At 33.9% G+C, this 12,823-nt stretch overlaps 2 protein-coding genes across 4 annotated transcripts in view; one reads left to right on the plus strand and one right to left on the minus strand.

Annotated features, from left to right (window-relative positions):
• Positions 1-849, plus strand: part of LOC109357857 (probable polygalacturonase At3g15720) — a 10,181-nt gene extending 9,332 nt beyond the window's left edge. The window contains exons 8-10 of one of the 3 annotated variants that reach the window (XM_019601913.1): positions 176-284; positions 383-487; positions 569-849. In XM_019601913.1, coding sequence (XP_019457458.1) covers positions 176-284; positions 383-487; positions 569-793 — 439 coding nt within the window. In that variant the 3' untranslated portion in view covers positions 794-849. Of the gene's footprint in view, positions 1-175; positions 285-382; positions 488-568 lie in introns of those variants that run through there. The other 2 variants (XM_019601914.1, XR_002108893.1) reach the window with 2 other exon arrangements.
• Positions 9,400-12,545, minus strand: LOC109358045 (protein tesmin/TSO1-like CXC 2). Its single transcript, XM_019602113.1, has 9 exons — positions 12,453-12,545; positions 11,824-12,004; positions 11,457-11,745; positions 11,302-11,376; positions 11,035-11,218; positions 10,855-10,953; positions 10,700-10,766; positions 10,156-10,312; positions 9,400-10,033 (listed from the first exon to the last, which is right to left on the minus strand). The coding sequence occupies exons 1-9, from the start codon at positions 12,543-12,545 to the stop codon at positions 9,400-9,402; spliced, it is 1,779 nt and encodes a 592-aa protein (XP_019457658.1).

Genomic DNA, 12,823 nt, shown 5'->3' on the forward strand with positions numbered 1-12,823 from the left:
AACCAAAGTATGTGCATTTCTATCCATATATATATATATATATATATATATTGTAAAATAAGGATATATTTAATAAGTTAACGACAAGGTTGGTCTATAGACTCCTCTAAAAAATAGATGATTTGTTATTATTGAATATATTTTCTATATGAAATAATATAATTGCTGAATTCAGTGTAGGGAGTCTAGGGGAGAATGGACAAAATGAATTTGCAGAAGATATTCATGTCTGGAATTGCACCTTCAATGGAGCTTCTTACGGAGCTAGAATCAAGACATGGCCAGTAAAGCTACAACTTTGAATAAAAATAAATTTTACAAGAAAATTATATAAAGTTGTTTATATTAAATTAAATTAACTAAAATTGTCTTTATTGTCAAGGGTGGAAAAGGACATGTCAGGGCAATTACCTTCAACAACATCAAAGTCAATCGAACAAATTACTCTCTATACATTGACCAACATTACATGCTAACTCCGGAAAAGGTTTATAATCTTTTAACAATTAATTTTTCTTAAATACAATTTAACTATTATTTATTATTTAACTTTCACCTTTGTTTATAGCCAGATGCATTAAAAGTGAGTGATGTTACATTTAGTGATATCCATGGAACATGTACCAACCAGAATGCAATTGTGTTGGATTGTGCAAAGATAGAGTGTGATAATATTACATTGAGTCAGATCAATATAACATCAATTGATCCAACTAAGCCAGCTTCTACCATATGCAATAATGTTTTGGGTAGAGCTACTAATGTCTCGCCTTATGTACCTTGTCTACATTAATCATATTTATATACCTTTGTAAAGTTTACTTTCTATAAATACTTGAAGCTTGCTTTGTTTCTCCTTGCATAAAAGAACTCATCTCATTATATACATTGTTGGCTCACCTTCCTTGATTCACAAATATCAAAACCATAAAATCTAATTTAAGTAAATATTCATTCCAATTTCTCATATTTTTCGAGCTTACCAGTTTGGTTCATTAAAATTTGAAAAAACCAAAATGGTCACCAAAAATATATAATGTGGATCAAATTAGTCATTTTTATTATGGGTGAGCAAGACATAGCCCGACCCATATATCCGTCTCAACCAGATGACTTAAGGATGAGTCTGACTCGTCCAAATAAATAAAAATGGACATATCTAATTAAAAGGGACAAACCCGTCGCATAAAAGGACGAGTTCGGGTTTATGTCCGAGTCACCCGACGCATCCCTTATAGTTATATATCAAGAATAGTTGAATAAGTACCTATTAATACCCATTACATTCAACCCACATAACTCAAATACCTACAAGTCCACATAACATATTCACACCACTTATCATATGATCATTATTCCTTACTTGTTTCATTGTTTAATTCTCCTGGATAGTGAAGGACTGTTGCGACGAGAGTGACGGACACTGCAACGCTTAAGAGTTAGTTATTTTTTTCTCCTCCATTGTTTGATTTTACTCTTTAATGTTGATTATGTTTATGCTATTGCCTATGATTGCCAATGCCCAATAGCCTTCAACCTGTCTTCTTCAACCTGTCTTCTTCATCTTTCAGTTCTCATGCGTTTTTTTATCATTTGCAAGAATACTTCAACTTATGTTGACACTTGACAGTTTAAATTGTTCTCAAATTTTCAATATCTTCTATAATTTTCAGTCACGTGATTGTGATAGTTTTTAGTTTGAATGATGCAATTTACGGTTTGTAGTTTATATACTGATGTATGTGGTATGCAAATTTTTAGTTGAGTTTATATAGAGATTGTGATAATTTTGATTATACATGCTTAAAGATTTGAGAAAAAAAATCTACGTTTGTCATTTTGTCCTTTTCCAAACCGGATCCGTCCCTATCTTGACCCGTCTTATTTTGGACATGTCCCTCACGCATCCCATCCTAATTAAGGACGTGTTTGGGTTCAAAAATTGACCTGGTCAATATTTAGGGACGGTTGAGGGACATTAGTTTCTATCAGGTGTTGTAAATTATGCTAAAAATGAATAATTTGACCCACATTTGAAATTTACAGGACCATTTTGGGTTTTTCAAAATTTGAGGGACCAAATTGGAAATCGAAAAACATGAGACTCAGAAATGAATATTTACTCTATATTTTATATTCCAAAAGAATTACAGAAAACTCTAAAAATCAAAGGCGTTCTTTGTTAAGGTTCAATTTCAAAAACGGTTGGTAATAAGAAGACTAGCTTAATAGATATTTAAATTATTCTCGATATAATGTGTATATGATTCTACAGAAGTCTGGCGAAGGGTTACCTTTAATATGTAACTAAAGGATATCTTCTAACTCTAATGTCATGTTAAGGTTTCATCTTAAAACCAAACTCAATTATTAATAAAAAAATAGTCGAACTTATATTCAAATAATTCGCAACATAGTGTTTGACTTACTTTTCAATATTTTTTAAGTAGTATTTGAGACAATTGTTGAACTATGCGATAAAATGGAGATGATGACAACACAGAGTAGAAAATCAAGCTTCACGGTGCCCTGTGTTCAAAAAGTTATATACTTCCAATTTTATATCCAAACATGAATACATTTAGGTGAGAATAATGTTTAAATTGCCATTGCGGTTGCAATTATCGTTGCGATTATGGTTATTATGATTGTGGTCATTGTGATGCAGATATCAGCTGTTGTGATGTAGATAGAAACCATTGCAGTGTGAAATATTTTGTGAGTAAAAAATATATTTGATATCGATACGGTCTGATGCGACATAAATATGGTCTGATGCGGTTACGGACACATCATTGTGAATTGGTCTACACCACAATTGAGGTATGATGCGGTTGTGACGGTTATCGCAACCACAATATTGCAGTTGCATCATGTGATGTGGTCCGTAATTTGAAACACCGAATATGATATAAGTATCATTGAATCTCTTGACATGTGGCAAAAAAATCTATGAGTCCATATGGTTATTGATTTTTAAATTAAATAATATAAAAAATTAAAACTTTCTCTTTCCTAAGATAATACAGTATTGGAGGGTTTAGAGTTGAAAATGAACTTTGTTGTCTAATAACTCATATTCTCTAGATAACAACAACATAAATTATGGACTTGGGCTAATGTATAGGGGTTGAGGTAGAAGGCTACATATTTTTATGGTATGTAAACCTAATGTAACAAGGAGAAAAATAGTCAAACACAAATCTTAATTCTCTAATACATGGTAGTAGTCTCTCAACACTCTTAGAGATGTAGACACAATTGGTCGAACTTCGTTACTAAATATCTTGTGTTATTCTTTTATCTCTACTCTTTTACTATTTGATTGTTTGCTTGTTCCCAACAATTGGTATCAAATGACTCTTAACCTAGGTGTCAAATTCGTGGTGGGGAAGTTCGACAGAACTAGTAATTTTGGATTATGGCAAATGAGGGTTAAGGATGTGTTGGCTCAACAAGGTCTATCAAAGACGCTGAGTGAGAATAAACCAGATGGTATGAACATTTTGGATTTGGAACTGCGGGAACAATACATCTCTCTCTATCAAATGAGGTGATATATCATGTTATGGATTTGACGTCACCAACAGAGGTATGTGAGACATTAGAGAAGCGATTCATGTCCAAGTCTCTAACAAATAAGTTGTATTTCAAACAAAGACTCTATCACCTAAAGATGCAGGAGGGTGCTGATTTGCAACAACATCTCAACACTTTTAATCATGTGATCAATGACTTGTAGAAACTTGATGTGAAGGTTGATGATGAGGACAAAGCAATAATATTATTATGTTCTTTGCCAAATTCCAATGAACACTTGGTGACAACATTAACATACAAGAAAGACTCAATCAAACTAGATGAGATCACATCTACACTTCTATCCCACACTCAATGAAGACAAAATGTAGGGGAAGGGTCTCAGAGTGATGATATGTATGTGAAAGGAAGCCAAGCACGTGCGAAGAGACAAGGCAGATGAGGTCCTGCCAAAGGGAAAAGAAAAAATTTCAGGAACAGAACACAAGTAGAGTGCTTTAAGTGCAAACAGACTGGATATTACAAAAAGGAATGTCTAAATGAATGGAGTCCTAGTAAGCCGGTAGAGAAAGATGAACTATCTACATCTACAAATGTTGCACAAAAGTCTTTGCCTAGTTTAAGGTTTAGAAGGCGGAGGTAGAGAATCAAACTAATAGAAAAATCAAATACCTGAAGTCGGACAATGACATGGAGTACAAAGACTCATAGTTTCATAAATTCAGTGAGGAACATGGTATTCAAAGGCACTTTTCAGTGAAGAAGACTCCTCAACAGAATGGTATTGTAGAGAGGATGAATAGAACTCTTATAGAGAGGACCAGATGTATGTGACTGGATGCTGGACTTTCCAAAGGATTTTGGGCAAAGACACTTAGTATGACTTGATATATCATCAGTAGATTACCACAAGCTTCAGTGGATGCTAAAGTTGCAGAAGAAGTATGAACATGTAACCCAGTCAATTCTAATATGTTACCCATATTTGGTTGTCCTACTTATGTACATGTACCTAGTGATAAACGATCTAAACTTGATCCCAAGTCAAAGAGATGTATCTTCATTGGATATACCAAAAGTGTGAAGGGGTTCAAGTTCTGGGGTCCAATTTCCAGAAAAGTGGTGTTGAACAAAGATGCAGTGTTTGATGAAGATTTCATGCTGAAACAATCAGTTTTGGCAGAGATGTCCAAGCCAAATGAAGGGACTTTGGGATCAAATATAATTTCAGTGAGCAATAAAACAGTTCATGTGAATAAAGGCAAGGATCCAAGCACTAATTCAAGTCAAGAACATGATGATTCTTAGGCGGACAGTTCAGGTGTGCAGGAGTATCTACTTCCTAGAGACATGGATATGCATCCTATCAAACCTCTAGAGAGATATGGATTTGAGGATATGGTTTCAATTGTTGTCCATATCAATTCTGGAGATTAACGTAGCTTCCAAGAGGCTATGAACAACCAGGAGAAAGAACAATTGATGGGTGCCATGATGGAGGAGATGGAGTCTCTACACATGAACCAAACTTGGGAGCTTATCTCATTGCCCCAAACAAGCGTATAGTTGGGTGCATAAGAGGAAGCCAACCATATTAGAAAAGAAGGGGAAAAGTTCAACTTCGTCTTGTAGCAAAAGGGTATTCACATCATAAGGGGTTGACTACAATGAGATTTTCTTCCTAGTGGTGAGACATACTTCTATTAAGGTAGTGCTTGCCTTGGCAGCTAGCCATGATATGCACTTAGAACAAATGGATGTGAAGACTGCCTTTCTCCATGGTGAATTAGAAAAGAAAATTTACATGACACAACCAGAAGGGTTTAGTGCAACTAGACAGATTCACTTGGTTTGCAAGTTAAAGAAGTCTCTGTATGGGTTGAAACAATCTCCTAGACAGTAATACAAGCGGTTTGACACTTATATGTTGAAGCTCTGATGATTTCACATCCATATTTGAAGCAATTAAGGATCTCTTCACGTTGTAAGCTATCATTCCTTTAAAATTCAAAATGTTCCTGAAAGACTTCATTTTTATAAAGTGCTCTAAAAACTAATCCTTTGAGAGGATTTCAAATCAAAATCCCTTTAAAGATCGAATCTTCATATTAACATAATAAAAAATTGTCTAAGAAAGTAATTCCAATGCGGTCTAAATAAAATCAAATTGATCAAAAAAATAGAAACATACCTAATCCTCGTCAAAATCCTCACCCTAAAAAGGATGATATGTAATTTTGTACATGTTATGTGTCTAAATATTATGTTTGAGCTATCATATTTATAGCACTTTATCCTTTAGTGGTTTTTAGGCCGAAACTAAAGGAATCATTGAAAAAAGTTAAGTTTTCGGGCAAGAAAAGCCCAAGCTCAGTGCATAAGCCACGTCTAGAAGATTTGACAGGATCAGAAAGCCACAACCAACCTAATCCATACGTTAGGCGAAAATCACATATATCATAAGTTTTGCTTAGCACAATCCCACCGTTGAGCATAATTGGGGAGAAATTTTGGCATACCTACTCTTCTCAATTCGCCTAGCAACTTGCATGTGCCCAGAGAAATTGGACAATTTCGCCCAGTGCAGGTGCTATGCCTAGCGCACCTGACTAGACGAAAGGTCGAGGCTCAGCCTCACAAAATATAGTGCCCATCAAAATTCCTATACTGGGTGAATGGTGCAAAAATCATAATCTTTAAAAGGGGTCAACTTGGACATTTTAGAGGGGATTCAGGCAAGAGACATTTCAGTCTAAAATTCTTAGTTACCTAGAGTATTTTAGCTCGAATTTAGGTATAGACGCAAAGGGGAAATGTTAGAGAAAATAATTTATGTTCATTAAGAAGATAATTTCTTCTCATATAGCCTTTATTTCTCTTTTTGTATATTTATGTTTAGTTACCTTGACAACCTGTAGCTAAATTTCTTCCTTGTTGGAATTGTATGTGATAGTCACTTGATGTATATATTTTGATTTGAATTTATCATTATTCGTTATGCTTTGATTCTTATGAGTTATCTTTTGTGTTTAATGTTACTTTGAGATTGACAATCTTTTTATTTTGTGACTATGAATGCATGAAGAAATTCTCATTCTAGATTCGGAATATCTTAACTCATCGTAGACAAAGATATTTATACTAATTTGTCATATATGTGCATGTTTTTGTTATAGTTACAAGACATAGAATTATCTTAATGATTAATAACTCTAAAATTTGTTGACATAGAGATATGTTAAGAGTTTATAAATCTTCATCTTGTTAGTATAGTTGTAGACATAGAGTTATATTAATGAGCTACTAATATGACCAGTCAAGACATTGATGATTAGTACATTTGAGGTATTGCGTTAAAATCTCAATTTCAAAAACATATTTACTAGGTATAGAGTTATGTTTTGTGGGTCATAGATTGTGAAGAAGATCTTGCTCCTGACCTTGGCACGATTTTGATAAGGAAACCAACATCACCAAAAAGAAGAAAATAAAGAATACTTATAAAGACAATGAAGATTCAAGTTTCACGATATTCAAGACTTTTAGTCTAAGTCTAAATATGTACTTTTATCCTATACTCTTGATTATACAATAGTAATAATGCTCAAACTATTTTTATAAGAAAATTGAAACACTTTAAAATACTTAAAACAATTTTCAAAAATAGTGTGTAAAAGGTTAATTCATCTAAGTAACATGTTACAAGTGTGAGAAAAGAGTTATCCAACTTAAAATTGATCAGAGTAATTTATTAGTGTCTTTGAGTAACAGATTACCATTGTTATTAAAGTTGAGTAATCGATTACTCAAAGTGAGTAATCGATTACTCTAATTCGAAATTAAATAAACAGTGGACAGAACACTTGAGTAAAAGATTACTCAATGTTGTAATCGATTGATTACTGAGAGTTGTTGCATCAGATTTTCAAATTCAAAGTGAATGAGTTTCAATCCAAAAGACATGTTTTCATTCCAATCAGTTCCTACCTTTCAGAGAGACATTTTGGCTGATTGGAAAGCCTATATAAAGGCATTGAAACTCACAATCACTACAAACAACATATACACAACTCTCATACAAATTTCAAAAGCTCTTACACTTATTCTGAAATTATTCTCTGCACTTTTTGGAACAAGTTCTTAAACTTTCAAAGTTGATTTTTCTGAAGTTGCTTAAAGTGAAAGTGTTTCAAGTTTACAAACGTATAAAGAGCATTATTACTAAGTATATAAAGAGTTTTTTGGATTGCAACTTACATCACTTTCATACTTGTAAAAGGCAATTCCGCCATTGTTGTACATTCTTCATTATTATTGCAGAATACTTTTCTTTCACATGTGTGATAAGAAAGTGGATTAGAATCACTTGGAAATGTGTTTTCCAAAAGTGAATAAGGATTAAGGAGTGTGTAAGGTACATAGAAATCTCGGGGTGAGATATTGTAATTGCAACTTATAATCTTTAGTGGAAAAATCTCTTGTGCTGCAAGAGTACTGGACGTAGTATTCGGTGGACAAGAAGGTGAACTAGTATAAATATCATTGTGTACTCTCTTCTCCCTTATCTCTTTAATTTTACTTATTAATTTTCTGCATATATTTTTCGCTGCACTTTAACTCTCGATTTTGCAGAAAAAATGGTCATTATTTTAAGTCAACTAATTCACATTCCCTCTTAGTTGCAATCTCAATCTTAAATCATAGTTCTGCATCTTGTGATTAGAGTGGTTAAACATAGAGCTTTATTCATAAGCTACTAAATTGACTAAGACATTAACTTGTAGTATCAATGAAGTCTCATTGATGTGAAACATCAAAGTCGATGAATAAATGTTGTTGAATCAAGTGTGTATGAATAGTGAGTAATAAAGTCCAATTCCAACATCTTTAGTCCAATGGTTTTATCTAATTATTTAGTTAGCTTATTGGCATAATCAAACCAATCAATCTCTTAAAAATCAGTCTCATTGATGTGAAAAATCAAAGTAGATGAATAATTGTTGTTGAATCAAGTGTATATGAATAATGAGTAATAAAGTCTAATTCCAACATCTTTAGTCCAATAGTATTTTATCCTTTTTTGGGAAAACCCAATTTGATAGTATGAGTTTTATATATTGTGAGTGTATTATTTATCATTCATGTTTTATCATCTTTGTCTCTCTAGAAAGGGAATACAAAATAAATGGTAGACAATATAGTGACTGTATAAATTATTACATTGTACACTCCAATATTAATTAATGAATTAACATCAAAATTTATAGGTTTATGTATATCATACTGCAAAGTATGTTATATATTAGAGGTTTTGCCCAGTGACTAATAAAATAAAGTGAATTGAAAAAAGTTTTAACTCATTTGGTAAATAAAATAGGATAAAATTAAAAAAAAACAGGAGACTAATTCCCTTTTTTTCGAAATCACGAACAAAAAGTGTGAAACAAGGTGCAGTAAAGAAGATGCTAGTATCAGTGACACAACATATTATAAATTTTGTGAGCAATGAGTGAAATTTTATTTAGCCTAAGTTAACATTATCAACTTCTAGGAGGAGACTCCATTTGAAAATATGCAAATAACATTCCTATCCAAAAGGGTTAATATAATAACAAAAGAATTTGTTCCAAGAACTAACTTTCAAAATACACATAGGAAGAGGATGCAGTCATAAAACTTCAATTTTGCATTCATCATAGTTCACACAATCAAATTTAAGAGTCACTAAAATGGTAAAAATTCTAAAACACTGAAAAATAATAAGAAAACAGAATCTTGTGAAGAAGATTGCATTATTCATAGCAATACATGAATCTTGTCTGGAATTGAGGACTTTCACATTAGGCTTTTGAATTATTGTTACTTGCTGGAACTGTTACCCAAATTCTCATTGTCATTGCCTTTGGAATCAGTGCAAGGGGTATATGGTGTGAAAGAAGGTAGAGCTTTCGGAATAAATCTTCTGCCACTTCTCAAGCCACTACCAAGTGCACGTAGATGACTATAACCATGAGGAGGAGAAACTCTGTTTTGGTTAGGCGAATTTGCTTTCACAGGATTAGTTGGAGTTGAAACTTCTTTCAATATATCAGGTGTTGCATCTTCTACAATGTCAAATAGCCTTCTGCTATTTGATTGAAGAGACTGATCTACACATTTTGTTTCACCTATTCCAGTCCTTGGAGTGTTTGGTGAACTGCACCGATGAAGAGAGCTACCCGATAAGTGGCTAATCAGTCCATAGGAGAGTAGCAACTGTAGAATATCTGTCCACTCTTTTGTTTTAGCAGAGCATGACAATGACACAGGAGTAAGTTGAGGTACATTGGCAACTGAATTACATTTTGGTGATAATTGATCCATCTGCCGTTCATATGATCCCGTCTCATTTGTGTAATTTGGATGAGATGGGATCATGTTGACATCAGCTGAGTCAAGGGATGGTAGATGTTTCGCAGAAAGAAATCGGGATTTTGCAGCCTCCTTTCCTTGGCTGGACAAATAGACAAGGCCAATTAAAGCACAAAAGTAAAGATATCAGCAAATATGTTCTGAGGATTATAACATCTTATTGTTCTATCAAATATAGAAAGATTCACAGTGAAAATATCTTACTCGGAGCATTGCAACGAGGGTGTTATTGGAGAGAGGCCGTGTAGGTCATACAACTCTATCTTGCTTACTACCGTGTCCAGTTTATCATCAAATGTGCTAGCCAATCCTTTTTCAACCACCCTTTCTTTACTCAAAGCATGTTCAATTGGAACAAAATCTGAAATTAACAAATATATATTACTTGAACCAACATTCTTTGTTGCATATCCTAATGATCTTTATCCCCTTCACTTTGGCATTCAAGTAAATTAACTAGTCGTCGAGATTTAATAGTTAATTCGAAACAAAGCCACCACCACCAAAAGTGCATTGCAGATTACTATGGCAAACAAAAAGCACATAAGTGACATTTTTGAATGGTCATCCTGATTCTATGGGGTTCTTGAATCAGTTCTTGTCTCAATTCTTTTCCGGAGAAGGAAGATCATTGAATAACAAGACCTCTTAACATCATTAAGTAACATTATACGTGGTGCTTAGTGCTTACTAAACAAGACTTAAGCTAAATAAGAATTAAAAATATTTTCATAATATAAATTCTAACCTTCTTTCCTGCCATATGCATTCTTACACCCCTCGCATCGACATCCGCTGGAGCATCCAACATTAGCCTTTTTCAAATATAACAAACTATTATCAGAAATAAGAGATTAAAATGGAGAATGTTTAGAGCAATACAATGTCTAGAATATACACAACCTGATAACATTCACAATATTTTTTCAGACACAATGATCTTTTGCAATTGCAACCCCTTCTATGCCTCGCCGATGATGGTGTTGTCAGATTTGTATCCTCCTTCAGAGGGCACATCAAACTATGAATTCATTTCTTAAACCAGAAAATATATATAAAAAGTGAAATATGATGACTTGATACCATATTAGTTGAGGGAATATCAGGTGTATGCTGTACAACTTTGGGAAGAAATGCAAGTGGATTGCGTGATTCGATTTGCCGTCTTGCCTCAAGAACAGCATCTTGATACTCTTGTCTATTTAAGCAGCTTTGGCAAGAACATGGGTCGGAACAATAGATTCCAGCAGCAAAACAATCACAATAACTGCAAGGAAATGAACTAGAAATATATACAAATGCAGCATATCATTTAGATGAGATACCAAAACAAATATGAAAATTACTTACAGTTTCAAACATTTAGTCTTCTTACAGTTGCAGCGTTTACATCCATTCTCATCATTGGTGGTTGATGTTTTCTTCCTAAAAAGCATTTTAAATTTTGGTGATGCAATTAAACATGGAATAAAAATTATGAACTATGAGAAAGAACATGAACTGACCTTTTCTTGCTGCGGCTAGATTGGTTGCATTCCTCAGAATTTCCAGCATCGGTAGCGCTTAGTTTCCTCTTACCATGGACACTTGCAGGATTCAAGGAAGTAGGTTCTGCCAAGCTAAGAGGCTCGGAGATAAAGGAATCAGCGGCTTTTGAGGCATCAACTTCATGGCTCTCATTTCCAGTGTCAACTGATGGTTGCCCATCCATATTTGAAGCAATTAAGGATCTCTTCATGTTGTCCATTTTATGCAAGCTTATTAACGATGTCGATTTCGTACCCTGTAAACCATCTGATAATCTCATACCATTAGTTGCAGCACAACCAGGTGGCATAGTATTTATGATGCTATTTAACTGCAACTCAATACCTGATGCATTTGCAGCTCCACTATATTGTTCAGGAAACAACGAAGCGACAGGTTCAGAAAGCTTGAACATTTTTGTTTTGCTTGAATTTACATTCAAGTTCGCGTGAGAATTGTGACTTCCAATAGTAGGTTCCCCAAATTGTAGACAGCGTCTAAGAACGACATGGTGCTTTAGACTAGCCTACATTGATGATAGTCATTACTTTATAGCACAAAGAAAAACTCGATAGACTCAAATAACGAATTCAGATTCCCAATCAAGCTTGCATTACATTGTCGTATTTAACTTGGAGGATAGGCTAGTCATTTTGAATGTGCATAATGAGTAATGACACAAGACTAACATGGTTCAACCCTTGGTGCATTATGTGCAATGAAATCAAAGACTACTTTAAAGGCTTAAAGTCATGAACAAGCTTAATAAGCATGAAAATAAAATAGATCACACTAAAAGCATTAGATCTCATACATTAACTGCATAAATAAAGTACACATAAGGTGATAATACAACATAATGAAAAAAATAGACACAAATTGAAGGCTATAATGATTGACCATTACAAAAGTATTCAGAATGACACAAAGAGAGACCATATGACAAACTAGTAAAAAACAAGTACGATCTGTACCTCATAACCACCTTCGGAGATGTCCTCTGTACTCGCATTTGAGGCTAACACATTCTCGTCGCAATCTTTATCACCCTGCACAGGTTCAGGCATCGACTCAAGTGTTTGATCGCTATCGGCAACGAGTGATTGAGTAGTAAATTTTTCTAATAACTTAGTTTGGCTGTCGTGGTGAGAGGTAATACGAGGAGAATTGAATCGAACAGACCCGCCTTGTGTCACGTGACATGAATTGACATGCTGTATTGGTGATAAATTGCTTATGAATTTGAAAAATGGAGATCCCTGGAATTGAAATAAATTAAATAACCAGAAACTGAAGTGTGATGTATAATGGGATATGAAAGATACTTGACTTGAAGTTGAGGAGA

This window comes from Lupinus angustifolius, chromosome LG10 (genome assembly GCF_001865875.1).
Source record: "Lupinus angustifolius cultivar Tanjil chromosome LG10, LupAngTanjil_v1.0, whole genome shotgun sequence".
In the NCBI taxonomy this organism is placed as follows: domain Eukaryota; kingdom Viridiplantae; phylum Streptophyta; class Magnoliopsida; order Fabales; family Fabaceae; genus Lupinus; species Lupinus angustifolius.